Source organism: Lissotriton vulgaris, chromosome 7 (genome assembly GCF_964263255.1).
Source record: "Lissotriton vulgaris chromosome 7, aLisVul1.2, whole genome shotgun sequence".
NCBI classification, from domain to species: Eukaryota; Metazoa; Chordata; class Amphibia; order Caudata; family Salamandridae; genus Lissotriton; species Lissotriton vulgaris.
This window is the reverse complement of record NC_141695.1, coordinates 31,199,271-31,215,482: the sequence shown is the minus strand read 5'-3', so window position 1 is coordinate 31,215,482 and position 16,212 is coordinate 31,199,271. Positions and strand designations below refer to the sequence as shown.

General features: G+C 42.3%; 1 protein-coding gene across 1 annotated transcript in view; it reads right to left on the bottom strand.

Annotated features, from left to right (window-relative positions):
* Nucleotides 1-3,903: 3,903 nt before the first annotated feature.
* The window catches only part of LOC147700593 (scavenger receptor cysteine-rich domain-containing group B protein-like), a 186,290-nt gene continuing 173,981 nt past the window's right edge, over nt 3,904-16,212 (bottom strand). Inside the window, exons 5-6 of the mRNA XM_086929701.1 lie at nt 9,958-10,071; nt 3,904-4,050 (exon numbers count right to left, since the gene is read on the bottom strand). Of these exons, the coding sequence (XP_086785827.1) occupies nt 4,019-4,050; nt 9,958-10,071 (146 nt within the window). The 3' untranslated portion in view covers nt 3,904-4,018. The remainder of the gene's footprint in view (nt 4,051-9,957; nt 10,072-16,212) is intronic.

Here is a 16,212-nt window from a genome sequence, read left to right as displayed (position 1 = left end):
CAAGTGCGAATGATGTGGTTCAGTGGAGTCATGGAGCTATGAGTTCCATGGAGTGGAAGTTTGCAATGGGTAATGATGAGTTGTTCAAAGCAGTTTTGCAGATGAGTCAAAAAGGTGAGCAAAGAGAGAGTTGCCCAATGCATTGAGGCCAAATGGGAAAGTGTAGGATGAGTTGTCTGTAGTGGGCGGAAAAGTGATAATGTGAGGTGATAAAATTGTGCCGCCCAATGATGCGCAGAAAAGACTCTTCGAAATAGCACACGAGGGACATTCCAGTTAAAAGGTCCCCCAGAAGAGATTGAGAATAGAGTTTTGATGGCCCGGGATGAACAGTGACGTGGTATCTTGGGTGGAACATTGTGTTGAGTGCAAATAGTGTGAAAAGAGACTCAAAGTTGGCTTTCAGGTGGATTTGGGCAGGCTCAATGATCCTAGGCAGGTGTAGCAAAGTGTGTGTGTTGATTTTATTGGCCCCATGTTATGTCTTAAAATAGGAAGTAGATTTGCATTAGCAATGGTGAATGTGGATTTGTGATGGTTAGTTGCAAGGTTTTTGTCAGAAATGTGTATGAGAACTACCATTACTGCATTGGGGGGGCTTTTTTAGGAGGAGGGTTTGCCAGTTTCCCTTAAAACTGATAACAGTACCCAGGTAACATTGCAGGATCTTCCTGTGGCATTAAACATTCACACACAGTTTTGTACAATACTCAGACAAATAGTATTGTTGATAGGGCAAATCACATGGTCAAGGGTGCTATACAGTTAGTTCTGATCAACAGAGAGGATGTTGAATAGGTTTTCTCTGATCTGGTTTGGACCTATCACACTAAAGAGAATTCCTTCACAAGACGTGTTTTTTTTCCTGCTATGACTGTAAGGAAACCCAGTACCAAGTTCATTCCTTCTTGGGTGATGAGTTTGGTCTAAACAAGGAGTTTATCTGCTGTTAAAATGAAATAAAACATTTCTCATGGTGGTTTCTTCACAAGTAGAGATGAAATGATGGAGAAGTGGATTTGGAACTAATACTTACCATCACAGTGTTGGTCCAGGTGATAATAATTTGAGAGTGAGAGTCTATGTGGAACATCGAAATGGTAATAGTGTTACCACCAGACGGGAGAGGGCACCTAGAATAATGAGACGTCTAAGTTATTTGCAGGCATTTGTGAGTCGAAAAGTTTCTTGTCTTTCATTTCTTGTGGTCAAGATAATTATTACATCTATTTTTCATTATGCTATTGCCGATGTTATTAAAAAATAATTTATATACCTTTTAGGGCCAGAGGTGTGACTGAGTCGCAAATTGAAATGTACTAATATGTCTCAGTCACATTTAGCGATTCCCTATGAGGTTGCAAATTACCTGCACCTTACTCAGTGCCCAGGAGGCGTTCCATGGGCTTTGCGGTCAGTTTTCCCACGCAACACCCATGGAATTTGATGCTGTCTGAGATTTAAAAATCATGTAAACCAAAGGAATTGCTAAATCCATACACCTCCTGAAGTGAGGCGCAAAGAGGAGAAATATGTTTATTTCTCCTTGCTTTTTTCCAGAGGAACACGCCATGCATGCAACAGAGGCACCCTTGCATCATGGTGCAAGGGTAGCGCCGAAATGTTTCCAGCACAGGGGCACTCCTGCCCTTTGACTTTAGCGTGGGGCAGCACAGCATGGTGCTTGCTGCACTGCTCTGTGTCAAAATCCCATAAATAAGCCCCTACGTGCTTTGCTTCTTGCCTTTCCATGGTGAGCTGGTAAATATTTGGGTGCGCTGTGGCGCTAACTTACGCCTTCACAGCTGCAGACAATGAATCATGTGTCTGTTGCATTCAAGCTTTCTCCACCTCTGGTCCCACATGCCTGTTCTGTTGGCTTGTTCCACAGGTGTGTCAGATGTCTACTGGCTCATTTGGTCCAGGTGGTCCACCTCTCTCCATGGACATCATGTAAGGTAAGGGGACACACTCTCCTCACGCCTCCAACACCTCAGCGTGAAGCCCAGCGTGCACTCCACATGAGGCGCTATTCCTTCTGTTTCTTTCTCCATGACTCAGGATGCCGAAGCCTCGGAGTGAGCAAAAAGTGCCGCGTGATGAGTACTCATGTTTGTCCCTGATCACCAGAAGACACACAAAGCCCATCACATATTACTTCATCGCTGTGTCATTCTTCACCTTTGGGGATGAGGCTGTGTTTCGAAACATCTACATGAACAAAATCAGTTCAACTTGTATCATAAAAAAGGAAAAACACGGATCAAGAAAGCAACATACCATCGGTACACATTTATTGTGGCTCTGCCCTTTTTAGAAGAAACAAAAAGGTATTGTGTGGCGTTGACATATTGTGGTTGTGTAATATAAAGCAATCGAAAAGATAGCATTTTCCAGTGGTGGCTCCTCCGCTAAGGCGGTGGAGCATCGCCCCACTGAGCAGATCGAAAGAGGAAAAAATAAAATGATAACCAGTTATTATAATATTTTTTTCCCTTTGCTCAGCTGGGTAGGGGATGGGCTGCTCTGCTCACAGAGCAGGGCAGGGGAGGAGTGGTTTGCTCACTCCAAGTGCGCATGAGGCTTTGCCAGACCGTCTCGGGCCGGCCAAACCGCCATGGGCACTTTGCATGTTCTCCATCCAGGCCGCATTACTGCCTGCATGGAGAACATGCTGCATTGCAGTGTTATGCTTGGCTGTCGGGAGGCTGGGAGCCGGATGCATCCTGCTTTCTGCCCTGGAATCGGGGAAAAAGATCGTGAGGAGGCCGGTGGCAGTAAGCGGGAGCGTCAGACAGGTAAGTGTCTATTTTATTTTTTTCATTTCCACCTCCCCCCCACCCCGCGACCTGCACCCTACCACCTTCAAATACCAGCCACCACTGGCATTTTCAAAAGATAAAGTGAAAAACATGGAGTCATACATACATATGTGACGGGTGTTCAGCCCAGTTCCAGGTCCTCCAATGAGGTTCAAGAGTTTTGCTCAATGTATGTGTGAGTACAGTGAGTCTACACGAGTCATGCATGTGCAGAGTTACAGAGTCTCGTGTGATGGTGAACATCAAGTGTGCGTCCTTCAGTGCTGGATCTATTGGTGGGACACCCCTGTATCAGACCCGGACACACATTCATTCTTACACAACAGAGGTGTCCACCTCAGCTTAGAAGGGCGGAACCCACGAATGATTGGCAGGAGGTTCAATAGGATATAGTTCCACACAATACAAATGGAAATACTTTCACTAGAAAGTTATCTCCTAAAATCTCGGCCAACTTCGGCTAGAGTTTTTGTAAAATATTGATATTATTACCCGGGATTGTTTTGTGATCGAAAATCATTATCCACTGGCTGTCCCAAATAAAACTTAGCAAATACCAGTCAGTCATTTTTTTTTAATTAACCAATTTGGAAAGCAAATTTAGACGAAGTAAATATTCATCAAGGCGTCAATGGTAGAGGCAATCCCTAAACCATTGATTCCAAAAAGTGCAGTAAGGAGGCGAAAGCAGTGTGTGCAACACACAACATATCTGTTGCATCCAAAGTAACACAACTCAGAGTCTTTATTCTGTGTTGTTCATCTTCCTACTCTTCAAAGGAACTACTATTGTTTGCCAGATTTTCGATGACAGAAAATACCCAATATTTTATTGACGGTCTTAAGCCAGGAAAGAATCAGTATGAATGTTTGTCCAGATTTAGGACCGTCTTTGCAATTCCCTTAATTTAATACAGTTCAAGAGTCTCAGGCTGATTTGTAAAGGTTTCCCCCTGGCTTAACACTGTCTTCACAGTGGTTTTCCTGGACAAACTCCCTTTTAAGACACCTAAAGCCTTTGCAAATCAGAAGACACATCGCTCCAGGTTTTTGTCTGAAGATGTCTTATTAATTCAGTCCATGATTTTTCATTCCTTTATTATTGTAGTCTTTCCAGACACACTGCAGCACAGCCATAATATCTTAAAATAACGCGTGGTTGTGGGCGGTCTTCATTCCGCGCGTCTTCGGATGGGCTACGCTTGTTCTTCAGTCACCCGGTCTCGTGCTACAAAGACATAAAGGATATAGTGAATATAGGTTTCATTCAGCTCTGTAAAGCAAAATGGAGGCCTTCAAGGGGTCATGTGGCTTATGCATTTTGTGTTTCTCAGTACATGGCACTTACTTCTAGTAGAGGCTACACGTGTTAGGCCTACCGCGCTGCAGTATCTTGCAGAAGCCAGAGAACAAGAGTGAGTGTGCGTAATGTTATTTTTAATCTTCAGGGCAGATATGGTTTAGTCGCGACAATACACCCGGTAAAACCCAGAACCGGGCAAGTGGTATCTGCTTCGATGACCCTCTGAAGGCGCCCTCAGGATTGCTAAACTGGGAGATCACTTTCTGAATGTCTGGGTTTCTTGCTGCCAGGTGGTCCTAGTGCATATCATGTGTGTACTGCTGACTATCAGTGTTTCTCTTCCCTCTATCTTCCTAAGTTGCTTTGAGGGCTTATGAAGGATGGGTTGCATTTTGAATGAGTCTAGGATTCAAATTTAAAATTCATATGTTTTGAAAAACATGGTTCGCAAAGTTTTTTCTTGTAAAAATGCAACACACACGTGCTACTATATTTAATACAGTCACAGATTAACACAGTCCATATGCGATTAATAATAAATACTCACTTATTAATTAACCATTTGCCCCAACTCCTGATCTCTTCTACATCTAAACATGTTTTGTGCATCACCCTACAGCTGCATTAACCCTGAATTTAGTGAATTGGGTCAAGCAGTTTGTTCTTGCCTTGGGATTTTTGGTGGCAAAAGATCCATATGAAGGGAGTGTGGAATGGGTCGGTATGGGTAAACAATTTCACTCCGCCTTGCCAAGTTCACAGAGTTATGTCCACTGGTAAAAATCTATTAACCACTGATCTGATTTTTCGGTGCTAGAATGCATCCAGACGAGATTTCTCAATGCGGTCGCTCACGGCAGGTCATGACCGTTCGCGTTGAGGAAGCTGCCGCTTGAATAGAAAATCTTCTCGAGTGGCAGAAAGAAGCAACTCTCTCTGGTACGCCATGTGGTGGAGTTTGAGCTGATATCACAGCGCAGAACAAGCTTCCGGCACTAAGAATTAGCCCAAGCAGCACAGCATGACGAATTCTGCCCACTCGCCGAATTCCGAAGAATCTCAAGGAGATTTTAACTCCACAAGTTCCCCCCACCCCTAGAGATTGATATGGTGCCTTCCTAAACCCGCCATGAGGGTACCCAGTAGTCTGAGGTTGACCCACCATCTCAGACCTCCTCACTAAAAATATAGGCTGTGTCCTATGGCAAAGAGTAGAATGTCTGGTGCAATTCCCTACAAGCCCTACTTGTCGTAACCCAGTGGTTACAGAAAGGCCCTGCGGACTGGGCTATCCATCCAAGACTATTTCACCGAAGACTGTGTAGATGAACAAAATGTACAATAGACTGGTGCGGACAGAGCTCCACATTGTACTTCTATGATCGGCCGTCGTCTATAGGAGGAAAGCGTTGTTATGCATGACTCCTTTTAAGTTCTCTGTACGAACAACCTGTAGAATAGAATGTGTGAGACTTGTGTCTGGTTTATTAACTGTGTGCATGTGAGTGTGTGGCAGCACACAAAGGTATGTGTGGACCAGTGCCTGTGTGTGTCGGTGTGTGCTGGTGTGTTTGTGTGTGTTTGAGTGAGAGACCATTGACAAAAAGTACAATAAAGAGAAAAAACAGGTTAAGAAAGAGCAAGGCTTGAATTAAATAAACCCACCACCTTCGTACCTCTGAATACATTACAGCTTGCTTGCAGTGGAGATTTGCAAAATACAAATAACTACCCTACACACAGAGGCTTGTGATCCCTTCCGATCGAGAGATCAGTAGTGTGGTCCTTAGTATTTCCCTGGAGAATGAAGGATCCGCACCCAGGTAAATTATTGTGATCCTGGCATCTCTTGGATATTTTTCTATGATACTTACCCACAATTACCACCTGAGGCATGCTTCATCATCGGATCCTCGCCCAGTGCACCTGGTACAAATGGATGGGCTCAATGCAGTTTGTAAGCGGAACTCTTATACTAAGAACAAGGGATTATGAGTGTATATTTGCGAGCATGCTTCCTATTTTTGATTGCACTAGCCTAATAGTTGCCAATACCAACCATGAATCGTAGGGATTCAATATCTCCCTTGTTCTTGAAGAAAGCCTACTGACCCTTGAGGGAATATCACTGGTTGAAACATGTCGAGGGATCATTGAACCCTGGCTCTGCTGCATTTTACTTCCTCAATAGCAGTCAAAGCGGCCATTTTCCTTGTTTACCCCGGGGTGCCAGGGTTGGCCTGGATCAGAGGGCAATCAGGCAGTGCCAGAAGGGTTTGTTTGAGAAGTTAAGTGAACTGGCCTATTTTGTTGTCAGCTGGGCTGTCTTTTACTGCTGATTTCTCTAATAATAAACAAAATTGTCTACAGCAACCGTAATTCCATGCAGTCTTCCACACTTTGCTAAACACTCATACAAGCTCATAATTGCCACAAGTTGCACATGTGGGCCATTTTTTTAGCCATCTAATTCATTAATGGAGGTCGGTGTTATTTTGGTGTTCATGCCTTTTTTCTGTCCCAGTCCAACACTGTCCATTGCATCCTTGCTTTGCTACTGTTTTGGGTGAGTTTGGGCATGAGCGCATGTGTGTGGTGGAAACTTCACTGCACTGATGACAAAAGTCTGATAGGGCGGAGCCTGTGATGTCACAGTAGAATGTTCACTGATAGGCTGATGGAGAGACAGGGAGGTAGCATGGGGCACAAGGCTTCTGAAGCCCTGTCAAGTATGGAGTGGAGACCCAGGCCTGAAAGACCCCGGAAAGAGTTTGAGTAAAGACCTTCCCCAGGGCGCTCATCATGATTCACACGAGGAGGGCCCGGGCCTCAAACATACATGACTTGTGGTGGCTGAGCCTGTCTTTATTACTTATGGAGGGGAATGGACAGGGGATGGATTCTGAAATCATAGAATCTCAGATGAACCTTAAGGATTCCCTATGGCACAGAGGTAAGAATGTGGGCTCTGAGAATCACTGACAGAATTTCGACTTCAAAAATATCGACCTACAAGAATATCGAGTCAACAATATCGAGGGCAAAAATATCGACATCCTATCTACAACATGGTAAGTACAAAAATATCGAAAAAAAAATATTGATGTTAAAAATATCGATGTTAAATATATCGTTTTTTTTTAATATATAAATGTAAAATTAAGTCTATAAGACTAATAAATAAAAGAAACATATTTAAAAGTATCTAATAATATTTAAAAGTAATAAATAATACATATATTAAGAATACATTAATTAAATATATACAGTAAATATGTAATATATATACACTGAACAATAAGTATTAATAATTATTTTACGAATTTATAAATTAATGAAATATATTCTAATTTACTAATACATTTACAAACATAAAAAAGTAACATAAATAAAATGTAAGTAATATAAAAAATAAAATAAATATTTGATATATTAACAATTAATTAAATAAAACAATGCATAGCGTAAGGGTAAAAATTTCTATTCCTACTCCAGAGAGTACAACAGTAGGGAATACTGACCCTGAACTCAAAAAACACCCCTTTACCCAAGAACTGAAACTGACCCTGAACCCTAAAAATACCCCTATACCCAAAAACTGAAAACTGACCCTGAACCCAAAAAATACCCCTTTACCCAAGAACTGAAAACTGACCCTGAACCCAAAAATACCCCCTTACCCAAAAACTGAAAACTGACCCTGAACACTAAAAATACCCATTTACCCAAGAACTGAAAACTGACCCTGAACCCTAAAAATACCCCTTTACCCAAGAACTGAAAACTGACCCTGAACCCAAAAAATACCCCTTTACCCAAGAACTGAAAACTGACCCTGAACCCAAAAAATACCTCTTTACCCACGAACTGAAAACTGACACTGAACCAAAAAATACCCCCTTACCCAAAAACTGAAAACTGACCCTGAACCCTAAAAATACCCCTTTACCCAAGAACTGAAAACTGACCCTGAACCCAAAAAATACCCCTTTACCCACGAACTGAAAACTGACACTGAACCAAAAAAGACCCCCTTAACCATAAACTGAAAACTGACCCTGAACCCTAAAAATACCCCTTTACTCATAAACTGAAAACTGACCCTGAACCCTAAAAATACCCCTTTACCCAAGAACTGAAAACTGACCCTGAACCCAAAAAATACCCCTTTACCCAAGAACTGAAAACTGACCCTGAACCCAAAAAATACCCCTTTACCCACGAACTGAAAACTGACACTGAACCAAAAAATACCCCCTTACCCAAAAACTGAAAACTAACCCTGAAACCAAAAAATACCCCTTTACCCAAGAACTGAAAACTGACCCTGAACTAAAAAAATACCCCCTTACCCAAACACTGAAAACTGACCCTAAACACTAAAAATACTCCTTTACCCAAAATTAATTATTATTATTTAATTAGCAATTAATTAATAATAAACAATGACAAAGAAAGTAAATATATTATCACATTAGCTGTAATTATTATAATGTAATAATTAATAATATTTTTTCCCAATTAATTAATTAACAGTAATAAAAAATTATATATCAATAAATAACTCTAATTAATGTAACTTATCAATATTATTTAATTACCAATTAATTATTAATGTAAAATATGTACAAAATAATAATAATTAATTAACTAATTAATATTAATTATTTTCCAATAAATTAAATATAAATTTATAAAAACATATATTAATTAATTAATTATTATTAATATACTACCCACCCCATTCCCCTATAAACCCACATCCCGCTACAGAAAATATATATCAATTAATCAATTAATTTTTTTCGCAATTAATCAATATTAATTAGCAATTAATTTTAATTAATTAATTAATCCTACTAATTATTAATTAACTTACCATAATTAAATTACTTCCCACCCTATTCCCCTATAAACCCACAAACCGCTACAGAACATATATATCAATTAATAAATTAATTAAAATTATTTTCCTATTATTTTCACATAATTACCAATTAATAATAATTTATTAATAAATCCTACTAATTAATAAACAATTTACCATAATTAAATTACTTCCCATCCTATTCCCCTATAAACCCACAACCCACTCCGGTACAAAAACATAAAAGTTACTTATAAAATTATTTATTATTAAATAAAATTTATACACATATAATAGTAATTATTTTAAATAGTTAAATTAAACATATAACACATACATAATAAAATACTATACAATAATACAAATATCGATATTAGTGTCATCGAAATTAGTAACATCGATATATATGCTATCGATATTACTTACTTCGATATTACTTACATCGATATTAAGTATTTCGATATTACTTACCTTGGGTCGATATTCTGTCCTACGATATTCTTGCCTTCGATATTATGCACCTTCGATATTTCAGACTCGATATTATGGTAGGTCGATATTTACAACTCGATATTTTGACTGTGTACCGGGCTCTGAGGATAGCACAAGGGACCTACGAAAGAGTGAAAGGGGGTACATGTGAACCCCTTTACACTGGCAGAGTCGCAGTCTCGATTCCCTAGCTTAGGATACTTAGAGGCTAATTATATCATAAAAGTGCAAAATAAATCTCCAAGTTTGAGGAGACTTTCAAAAGAATCATTCTGCACCACAAGGTTGGTACCTCTGCCACAGAAAATGTAAATTCACTCTTGTTGTACATAGTTTCTCCTGCACTACCACATCTATCAACCTTTCTCTAGTCTGCAGTTGAGTTCATGAAATAAAACATGACATTAATGTGTTTGTTATAATCCAACAATTCTTCAATTAGTTAATTTAGTTCTGAAGTTATGATCTCTTACCGGCAACTTCAACTTGGAGCTTCCGCGACTGATAATAGAAGAATCCAAAGATCGCGATATAGGTACAAAAATAAAAGACTGCACGTAAAGCAACAGAAACCAGATAATGTTTTTCTGCGGGGGTAAAAGATACAAAATATCACTTAGGATGAAATACCAATATTTCATCCATTACACATCATTTTAACACAACAATTGAGAATCAACATTCTAAACTGCTTGATCAAGTAGTTTAAACTTGATAAACCTACGTCATCAATGGTGGCACAATTCCAAATCATGACCTAGTCAATTTCAGGCACAAAATGAATCTTATCTGTTGTGAGACTTATCATCCTCCCCTGGTACCTGATTAAAGCAACATACCTCTTGCCTCTGTATACTGGTAACCGGAGAGGTGGGTCTCATTTTCTTACTCTCCCCAGCCAAAGTTGACCTGAACCTATTTACCTAACAGATCCCTAGTTACCTGCAGTGCTAACTGGCCACCAGTTAAAGGAAAGCATAGAACTCACCTGGTTAACCACAAACCAAGTGCCGCCTCTCTGGCTTTAGAGGACTCCATTATAAATTGCATTGTAATTGCCATGAGGATGGAAACCAGACATTCCAACCACAATGGAATGACAACCTCATGTCTGATATTTTTGCTACTGTACATTTTAGCAGTTAAAACTTGCGGTAATCTGTGCTTTAGCCCAAATCTCTCAATGAATTCCAGCCACCCTGAAAAAATGATAACCGTGGTATTGGGGCTTCAAGATGTGGGAATAATGTGTGGTTTTACCACTATTTTGCAATCATGCTCCAAGTGCTCTAATAAGCTGAATGGCTCACGTGCTCGATGGGCAGATTTGTCAAATGTCCAAAGACAGGCTGCCTATATTTAAATCTCTGCAGCAAAGCATTCTGTATTGAACTGGTAAAACAAGCACATGGGAAACTTGCACTGGGGGCCGCTGAGGTATTGGAAATGAATTCCACCACCTTCCTTACTGTTGCGCAAACTGGAGTAGGAATGGTAATTAATACTATTCCTAAGTCCAGCGCGCCCCCTAGTGCAAGTGGATGTAATGACTTGTGATGTAAAGGCTTTGCGTACTAACAACGCGGTCGTTGTAACAACCGCGTTGTAAAAGCATGCAATGTAATGCATCGCGGTGTAATGAGACATATTCCAAACATTTACATAAACATATGCAACGCCATCAGTCGTGCCTTCCAACTAGCTCCTAAAGCCTGGAGCAACCGACCTCTGCACATTGGAGCCGCCTCCTCAGCTCTTGAATTCAGCAAGAAATTGAAGACCTGGCTCTTAACCCAGACCGGCCCCGGCCCAGCACACATAGCTCCTGCTTTGGGGCCAGGATATCCTCCTGGGTGAGTTGTGCAGTTTACAAATACAATTTTTTTCAATTTCAGAAAGCTTTATTCAACAGCATGTCATAAAAGCAATATTATACATCCTCTTACATCATTAGACATAATCCTTATAAATACTAACCAAGTAAAAATACAATGTTAAAAAGTTATTAAATCTTGTGGCTGTCATTTACAAGTTAAAAAACAGTTATTCTAAAAGGATAGTTTAAAAAACTAATGTATACAAAAACATGATCAATCGTTTTACTGAAAGTCTTAAATAATCATTGGCTGGTGTCCAAGGAATTTAAAGTGTGTGTATGTATAAACCAGGCACACCTTAACATTTTGGCAACAGCAATCGCTAAGCAAGGTGAGCAATCAGTTTCCAATATTCGTAGTGCCTCAATGTATCTCTGGGTGCCCATAATAAAACATATTGGTTTTAGCCACTTGCTACGAGGGCATGAATAGAGGGGACATACAAACAGCATATGGGATACATTCTTGATCAAATTTTTACAATTATGGCATTTGTCATCCCGATTTGCCAACCACGTATAACTGAAAGCTTTTACGGGTAGGGTTCCAGTTCTAAACTGGAAAAACAGCTTTCGAACTAGCGGACTCTCTATAATATCCCAGTAAGCTTCACAGAGTGGGCGAGCTTTAAAATCAAGGAACCGTCCTGTTAAATTGATATTTATGCAGGTACTATTGGTGGACATCCAGATCATTTCCCAATATATTTTTTTCAAAGTTATTTTTGACGGGAAGCTTGGGACGTCTGCATCCACCCATAGATGATCCAGCTCCAACCTATAGATGATCAAATACACATAACATAACACAACACAATAAAACATAACAACAGAACATAACCAAAACAAAGTGGTCAAAATATAAGAAAGTATGGGATAGTGAGCTTGTACTATTAAGAGCTTTTTTGAAGTAATAAATGCATGGAAGATATATGTGTTCACTTGAAGAGATGTCTTACCCGCTTAACTCCTTCCTATAAAGTGGCAGCTTCTTCATATAGCTCTAGTGATGCAAAACTGCGGGCCTGATCCTGAAAGCATATTACCTGAAAATGACTATAAGATTGTATTGTCTTTGAAACCACAAAGCTTGATGGCCCTAAAATCAATCGACCAGAGTTTAATCTGGTGGAACTTTGTCCCTTAATCAGTCACGGGTGGATTGGCCAGCAATATTCCAGTGCTTTACCTTCTATCCATAAGGTGCTTTGGACGGGTTATACCTACAATATGAGTACGCTCATTTCACATGCACTCTCGCTTTTTATCAGAACAAAACGCGGCCAGAGTGGATTACATCACAGCGCTTCTTTGTTTTACTTTCAGCCAAGCTGCACAGCAGTACTGCTGCTTCACAACTTGGCTAAGTCAATAGATCTCATGTGGGCGAGAACTATTGTCTTTGCTAAGGCTTGTTGAATAGGTGATAGCATTGTGAAGACACCTCTGACGCATTCCGCATGCATACATGCCAACCCTCCTGATTCAGGCGGGAGACTATCGATTTCAAAGCTAGTCTTCTTCCTCCTGATTCCTGCATGCAGAAACCCGATTGGTTGCCGGGCTTCAGCCGACAGGGACTACTTGGCTTGTGTGACTAGGAGCACGCACTGCCAGGAACCCACGGCCTCATTTATGAGCCCTTTGCGTCACTTTTACGCCCCCGGTGCATCACTTTATGTGACGCACCAGTGGCGTAAAAAATGCGCCTTGTTGCGCCATATTTACAAAGTGACGCATCTAGGTAGATGCGTCACTTTGTAAACCCCTGCGCCACATTATACCTGCGCCAGGTGTAATGTATGCAGGGGGGTGCGTTTTGACGCAAGACAGGGTCATAGAAGTGACCCAGTGAAATCTATGAGATTTCACTGCGTCACTTCCAGGACTCAAATGCTTCAAAATCTTACGCCTGCCTCACAGCAGGCGTAAGACTGACGCAGGCCCTTTCACATGGGGCTTGCCCCATGTGAAAGGACACATTGCTAGAGTTGCGTCACTTTTCTGACACACTCCAGCAATGCGTCACTTTTGCGCTTACAGATACGTCAGAAATACTGACGTATCTGTAACTCCTTGCGACATGATGCGTCATACATTAAATATGACACATCAAGAATGTCGCAAGGAGTGCGTACTGAGAAGTGACGCATCGCTGCTTTCATGCAGCGATGCGTCATTTCTCATAAACGAGGCCCCCAGTGTTTCATTTGTGAATAAATTAGTGCCAGGGTCCAAAGTATTGCTGAGGAGGCCACTGCAGATTGCACAACTAACTGGACCTGCCATCGCTGACAGATGCCAGTGTAACCACTCCCATCTAAACATGGCACACACTTAGAAATGTGATAGTTTATACAACTATAGGCTTTTCAAAGCTGTAAGAATGGCATAGGCGGATTAAAATGATTTTAAACGTGCATTTAATTGTTAAACATTAGCGCTACCCTTAAAAAAGGGAGTCGGTTCCATGATGGGGGGTGAAATTTCATCAGTAAGTGCAGGTGTTAACAATTAAGTGGTGGTGCTGAGCTCCCAAAAGCACCGGCACAAGTTAAGCACTGTAACGTGCGCCTGCAGGCGAGTGCACAACATGTTTGTCACGCGCTCTCTACTGCCATAGCACTTTTCTGGGCTCCTGACAGGTAAGGAAAAAATGTATATTTGCATTTGTGATATGCTAACGTTCAGCAGCACACTTGAAAACCTCAAATATAACAATAGACCTGATTCAGCTCTCAATAGAAGTCAAAGAGAGAAATATATTCTCCCTGTTATTATTTTCTTAATATTTCACTTTCCTCTTCTAAAACGTTGGCCAGTGTGAGAGCACTGCTTCTGCTGGCTGCTGCACAAGGCACGCTTAGTTTTTTTATGCTCTGAATTGAGATTCATTTATGAAGTATGTCACAGCGGCACCTAGTGGAAATATAGGGAACTATCTCCCACCTCCCTATATCGTTTAGCAGGATGAGGGCTGAATACATATTCGCTGTTGACGGTAATATATTGTGAGGCGGTTTCTTGGGATTCTGATTCGTTTTCCTGCTCATTTCTAGGAAACCGCTCTGGTAAGCCTTTTCTGGCTAGTCAGAGGCAACTGTAAATATAATCCAACCTTTGCATAGCTGCCAAGTTTTCAATGCCCTTATGTGTGACATTTTCATGGTCTTTGCCAGCTTAAATTCAATGCCCTTATGTGTGACAATTTGAGTGGCATTTTAGCAGGAATTTTACACAGCTGTGTGATGCAGACACAAAGGGGGCGAGGTCTGGCCTCAGGTGTGAGTCACTGACACAAAGTGGGTTATACTCTGAGGTGTGTGACCTGCCTCAGGCTCTCTCCAGCCTCCATGCACTGCAGGACCGCCTCAATGCGCGCAAGAGGTCAGCGCTGCACCAGTGCGCTGCAGGCAGAAGAGCTGAACACTGAGGGTCAGGTGAGTGAGCTTTGGACTCAGGTGTGAGTCACTGACACAGGGAGGGTTAAACTCTGAGGTGTGTGACCTGAATCACACTCTCTGCTGCCTCCATGCACTGCAGGGCTGCTTCAATGCACGCAAGAGGTCAGCGCTGCACGAGTGCGCTGCAGGCAGAAGAACTGAACACTTAGGGCCAGGTGTGAGTCACTGACACAGGGAGGGTTAAACTCTGAGGTGTGTGACCTGCATCACACTCTCTGCAGCCTCCATGCACTGCAGGACCTATCAATGCACGCAAGAGATCTGTGCAGCACGAGTGCGCTGCAGGCAGAAGAACTGAACACTGAGGGCCAGGTGAGTGAGCTCTGGACTCAGGTGTGTGTCACTGACACAAGGTGGGTTATACTCTGAGGTGCGGGACCTGCCTCACACTCTCTGCAGCCAGCCTGCACTGCAGGACCGCCTCAATGCACGCAAGAGGTCAGCGCTGCACGAGTGCACTGCACGCAGAAGAACTGAACACTGAGGACCAGGTGAGTGAGCTCTGGACTCAGGTGTGTGTCACTGACACAAGGTCGGTTATACTCTGAGGTGTGTGACCTGCCTCACACTCTCTGCAGCCTGCGTGCACTGCAGGACCGCCTCAGTGCACGCAAGAGGTCAGCGCTGCACGAGTGCACTTCATGCAGAAGAACTGAACACTGAGGACCAGGTGAGTGAGCTCTGGATTCAGGTGTGTGTCACTGACACAAGGTGGGTTAATCTCTGAGGTGTGCGACCTGCCTCAGGCTCTCTCCAGCCTCCATGCACTGCAGGACCTATCAATGAACGCAAGAGGTCAGCGCTGCACGAGTGCGCTGCAGGCAGAAGAACTGAACACTGAGGACCAGGTGAGTGAGCTCTGGACTCAGGTGTGAGTCACTGACACAGGGAGAATTGAACTCTGAGGTGTGTGACCTGAATCACACTCTCTGCTGCCTCCATGCACTGCAGGACCGCCTCGATGCACGCAAGAGGTCAGCGCTGCACGAGTGCACTGCAGGCAGAAGAACTGAACACTGAGGACCAGGTGAGTGAGCTCTGGACTCAGGTGTGAGTCACTGACACAAGGTGGGTTAAACTCTGAGGTGTGTGACCTGACTCACACTCTCTGCAGCTTCCGTGCACTGCAGGGCTGCCTCAATACACGCAAGAGGTCAGCGCTGCACGAGTGCACTGCAGGCAGAAGAACTGAACACTGAGGACCAGGTGAGTGAGCTCTGAACTCAGGTGTGTGTCACTGACACAAGGTGGGTTAAACCCTGAGGTGTGTGACCTGCCTCACACTCTCTGCTGCCTCCATGCACTGCAGGACAGCCTCAATGCACGCCAGAGGTCAGCGCTGCACGAGTGCGCTGCATGCAGAAGAACTGAACACTGAGTGCCAGGTG